General features: G+C 33.9%; 1 protein-coding gene across 1 annotated transcript in view; it reads right to left on the reverse strand.

Moving 5' to 3' along the window:
- APOOL (apolipoprotein O like) overlaps window positions 1–5934 on the reverse strand; it is a 108964-nt gene that overhangs the window by 13992 nt on the left and 89038 nt on the right. Inside the window, exons 7-8 of the mRNA XM_042783166.1 lie at window positions 1458–1595; window positions 1161–1278 (exon numbers count right to left, since the gene is read on the reverse strand). Of these exons, the coding sequence (XP_042639100.1) occupies window positions 1161–1278; window positions 1458–1595 (256 nt within the window). The remainder of the gene's footprint in view (window positions 1–1160; window positions 1279–1457; window positions 1596–5934) is intronic.

Raw genomic sequence — 5934 nt, forward strand, 5'->3', positions numbered from 1 at the left:
TATCTTCTGTATCTGTGTTAATTGGTTTCCCTTTTCTTTGTTGAAGAGGGTCTGTGCAATCCTTCTGCCTAGTCCGCCATCTTGCCCCGCCTCTAAGCTCTGGTTTTAAATAATCTATGCAGATTGAAAAGGTTTGGACTTTGGTGTCAGAAAGATCTAGGCTATAAACACAGCACTGGTAATCATAAACTCTATGATTTCAGGTAAGTTATATAAGCTCCTGGAGCTCAAGTCTTTTCATCACAGTTATTATACACCATTAATAGAATTACTACACACCAGAGTTGTGTTTTTTTTTTTTTTTTTTGAGGGGTAAAGATTAAATAACATAATATACTTACAGTCCTTTGCATCACAGTAGGTTTTTCAATTAAAAAAACAGATAGTCTTATTATTCTCTAAGTTTCTACCTCTCTGGTCATATATTCCATTTGCAATGCAAAAATCACATTGCATACAGACAGATAAACCTATGCAAAACAGTGACTGGTGAGTGTATGTGAATACATAGTTGAAACGGTATTAAACACTATCACCCTATTTTTTTTTATCACAGTGTAACTATCTATGGTAGCGTTTACATAGGAAGTATAGTCAACACTATTTGATCATACAAAGTGGTAATTGGCAGTATCTAATACTAACAAAGTTATTAGCATTATAATCAGTACCATTTCTACTACTTGGACCGGAAAGTACTCCTACTACCTAAACTGAATAAAACTATGGAAGGTGGAAGCCAAAAAACATAAGGAGGCTAGTAGAGAGAAACAGCCCAAATGAAACAGAAGTTGATATTTCTTCTATGTAGATGTGACTCACAATTACAACATGTAAATTTATAGGATCCAGAAAGGCATATTTGCTCTCAACTGATCAGAAAGCTCACATTTATAAAGTGGTATTAAATGCTTCACTTAGGTAACCCATCCACCAGTGCTACTCTATACCCTCATGTGCAAAGTTCTGTATTAATGAATTATTTGGCAATTTTAAAAATTCCAGGGACTGAGTACCTCATAACCTAAAAAAGACATACAAAGTACAGATGTGAGAAAAACAAAACATTGATAACGAGATATAAATAAGTTCAAACTAAAAAAAGTAATACTATCAAGTTACTTAAGAATAAAAACAAGAGTGAATTATTCCAAACAAACCTGAGGTGGGTTCAGATTTGGCCTTTGTTTCAGAGCTGAGTTCTGCTGACAAAGGTACTGAATTTTTCAGGACTTGAGTTGTCTTTGTAGGTATTTCTATCTCAGCATCAATTCCTACCTGTTTACCAAAAAGATTTTTCCTTAATAAGTGCATCATTTTACTAAAACAATACAATATCCTAAACAAATGGAAGTAGAAAATATTAAGATTCCCTCATCTACTTTCATTCTATCCCTGACCTCTGCCTAGTACTTCATTCCAAGCTAATATCTGTCCAAACAAAACTCAATGTCTACCTTTTTGGTCCATGAAAACTCTACCTTAGTTTTTTCTTTATGTTCAGGTAGTGATTCCTTTTTGTTGCTTTTTGTCCATGATGATTTAACTGCTTCATAAATTTGCTGGCCTGCAGCATATGCCTTTTTCCCAGTTACCTAATTAAAATAAAAAGTCAAATAGCATATTTAAAAAACTTAATAAATATTTTTAAAGTTACATCAGGCACTTTATATGAATATCCAATAGTAAGGATGTAAATATCTAGATTATAACACAGACCACCAATTTCTACATCTTATATGGAAGATTATTTCCCTCACATAAAAGACTCAAAACCAATAGAAATGAAGGTGATTTGTAAAATCCAGACCAACCTTAACAACATCACCCAGAAACCACACCAGAAAGAGAGTTCTCAAAAATAAAACAAACTTATAAGACTGAAAATAGAGAACAGAGATGTCAATCTGTAAACAACAACTACAAAGCAAAAACAGGGAATGAGTAGTATAGTTACAGAACTTCCAAATAGAGAGGAAGTCAAGATCTTATTAATATAGCACAAACCATTTTAAACTTATGAAGACAAAAATAAATTATAAGATTACCACAAAGAAAATTAAACAACAACGACAAACAAACCCATCTAACTAAAAGAAAAAAAAAATCATAAGGATTAAGTAAACACAAAACCAACAGCAATAAAATAAATGAAAAGAAAACCTGCAAATAAAATGAACTCAACACAGCAAAATAAATGGAACAAAGAAATCAATACCCCCAAAAAACAAAAACAAAATCCCACATACACACAACAGAATGACAGCAGGAAATTCATAGCTATCAGTAATTAAATTGAATGTAAATGAGTTAAATGGACCAGCAAGAAAAAGAGAGTGGCAGAACAGATAAGTAAACAGGATCCACAAATGTGGTGCCTACAAGAGACTTACCTTATACACAAAGATGAAAATAAACTAAGAATCAAAGGATGGGAAAAAAAAGATCAAATGACAACCAAAAAAGAGCAAGAATGGCAATATTAATTTCTGATAAAATAGACTTCAAGGCAAAAATCAGCATAAGGGACAGGAAAGGGCATTACATAATGACGGAAGGGTCAATACAGCAACAGGACATAACTATTATCAATAACTACATACCCATGGAAGAGCCCCAGAATACATAAAGCAAACATTAACAGAATTGAAAAGAGAAATAGACAACTCTACATTAGAAGACTTGAACCCATCACTTTCAATGAAGGAAAGAACAACTAGAAAGAAATTCAACATACAGAAGGTCTAAACTACAAAATCAACCAATTTTACCTCAAAGACATATACAGAATACTCCACTGAACAAAAACGCAATACACACTCTTTTCCAGTACACATGGATCATTTTCCAGAATTGACCATATGTTACGCCACAAAGCAAGCCTCAATAAATTTTAGAACATCGGAACACTACAAAGCATCTTCTCAGATCACAATGCTATAAAATTAGAAATCAATAGAAAGATCAGGGAAAAAAAACTGGATAAAAGGACACCAAATAACATCTCGTTTTAAACTACTGGCTACTGGAAAAAATAAAATGTGAATTAAAGAATTTCATAGAATCAAATGAGAATGAAAGCAGAACACGCCAACAACTATGGGACACAGAAAAGTAGCCCTCAGAGGTCAATTTATACCAATAAATGCAAGCACCAAAAATTAAGAAAGACCCAAAATGAACATCTTAACCCAACAATCCAACAATTGAAAAAGAACAGCAAAAAAAAAAAAAAAAAAAGCCTACAGGCTCCAAAAGAAAGGAAATAGTAAAGATTAGAGCAGAAATAAATGAAACAGAAAAACAACAGAACAAACAAGACTAGAAATTGGTTCTTGGAAAGGATGAACAAAATTGACAAACCACTGGCAGATTTAACAAAGGAAAAGAAACAGAAGAAGCAAATAACACAAATAAGAAATGAATGGGTGCCATCAAAACAGAATCAACCAAAATAAAAAGGAAAGAATACTATAAGAAATTGTACTCCAACAAATTTGAAAAAGGAGAAGAAATGGATAAATTTCCAGAAACACATGTACTACCTAAACAAACAAAAACTGAGGTAGAAAATTTGAGCAGACTTATGAAAAAAAGTCCTGGCCCAGATGGCTTCACCAGAGGATTCTACTAAATATTCAGAGAAGAGCTAACACCAATTCTACTCAAATGATTTTACAACATAGAAAAGGATGGAAAGCTCCTGAAACCATTTTATGAGGCAAGCATAAGCCAGATACCAAAGCCAGGCAAAGACATCACTAATAGAGAAAATTACAGACAAATATCCCTCATGAACAAAGATGTAAAAATCCTCAAAAAATCCTAGCTAATAGAATCCAACACTATATCAGAGAGCTAATACATCATTACCAAATAGGATTCATACTAGGTATGCAAGAATGGTTCAACATTAGAAAAGCAATCAGTATAATCCATTTCATAAATAAAACCAAGATACAGAACCAAATGATCATATCAATTGATACAGAAAAGGCATTTGATAAAACAAACACCCATTCCTCCAAAAATTTCTCAGCAAAATTGAAATATAAGGGAAATTCCTCAATATAATTAAGGGCATACACACCAAAACCACCACCACTGATCTGTCAGTTGGCATACTGTGGTGGTTTGCATGTTGCTATGAGGCTGGAGGCTATGCCTTCAGTATTTCAAATACCTGCAGGGTTACCCATGGTAGTCTGGTTTCAGTGGAGCTTCCAGCCTAAGACAGACTGGGAAGAAGAATGGACCATCCACTTCTGAAAAATTGGCCAGTGAAAGCCTTATGAATGGCAGTGAAATACTGATACATTACTGGAAAACTTTACGAATAGCCCTGAAACACTGATACAGTGCTGGAAGATGAGCCCCTCAGCAGCAAAGCACTCAAAATACAACTGGGGTAGAGCTGCCTCTTCAAAGTAGAGTTGACCTTAATGACGTGGATGAAGTAAAGTTGTCAGAACCTCCATTTGCTGATGGTGCACAACTCAAATAGGAAGAAACAGCTGCAAACATCCACTAATAATTGCAACTTTGCATCCATCGTCAAAAAGAATGTCTCAAGTTCTATGCTGAAGTACAATGCTGTCAGTGATAGTATGATATCCATATGCCCATAAGGAAGACCATAAATTTGAATAATAGCAATATTAACTGGTCTTCTCTGTAGATGTATGGATATTATTCCATCATTGACAGCACTGTACTTCAGGATAGATCTTGAAATATACTTTGTGATGATGAATGTGATACCATTTCTCTTCAATTTTTCATTCCTGGCATACTAGATCATATGATTGTCTGATTCAAAATAGCCATACCAATCCATTTCAGCTCACTAATGCCTAGGATATCAATCTTTATGTGTTCCATTTCATTTTTAAAATATTCCTATTTTCCTACATGTATACTTGTACATTCTAAGTTCTGATTATTAATGGACGAGAAAACTGAAGATATTTTTTACCAACTTCTGCAGTCTGAAACTGACCAAACATGCAATCTAGATATATTAATTATTACTGGTGATTAGAATGCAAAAATTAGAAACAAAGAAGAATCACTGGTAGTTGGAAAATACAGCCTTGGTGGTGACTGAAATGACACCAGAGATTGCATGATAGAATTTTGCAAGATCAATGACTTATTCATTGCAAATACTTTTTCTCAACAATGTAAATGGAGGCTATACACATGGAGATCAGCAGATGGAATACACAGGAATCAAATAGAATACATTTGTGGAAAGAGGCTATGGATAAGCTCAATATCTTCATCCAAAACAAAGTGAGGAGCTCATTGTGAACATGCCATCCATTGCTCATATACAAGTTAAAGATGAAGCTGAAGAAAATTAAAACAAGTCTTTGAGAGCCAAAATATGACTGTTATTTTATCCCACCTTTATTTGAGACCATCTAAAGAATAGATTTAACGCACTGAACACTAATGACTGAAAACCAGACAAACTGTGAGATAACATCAAGAATACCATACATGAAGAAAGAAAAGGTCAGGAAAAAAAAGGAAAGGAATAAAAGACCAAAATGGATGTCAGAAAAGGCTCTGAAACTTGCTCTTGAATGGAGACTGGATAAGGAAATGGAAGAAATGACAAGATTAAAGAGCTAAACAAAAGATTTCAAAGAGAAGCTCGAGAAGACAAAGTCAATTATAATGAGATGTAAAAGACCTGAAGTTAGAAATCAAAATGGAAGAACATGCTCAGTATTTCTCAAGCTGAAAGAACTGAAGTAAAAATTCATGGCTCAAGTTGCAATACTGATGGTTAAAATACTGAATGATGCAGGAAGCATCAGAAGAAGATGGAAGGAATACACAGAGTCACTGTGCAAAAAGGAATTGGTTGATGTTCCACTATTTCAGGAGGCAGCATATAATCAAGAACCAATGGTACCGAAGGAT

This window comes from Orycteropus afer, unplaced genomic scaffold (genome assembly GCF_000298275.1).
Source record: "Orycteropus afer afer isolate SDZICR_OR568_19922 unplaced genomic scaffold, OryAfe1.0 scaffold00711, whole genome shotgun sequence".
NCBI classification, from domain to species: Eukaryota; Metazoa; Chordata; class Mammalia; order Tubulidentata; family Orycteropodidae; genus Orycteropus; species Orycteropus afer.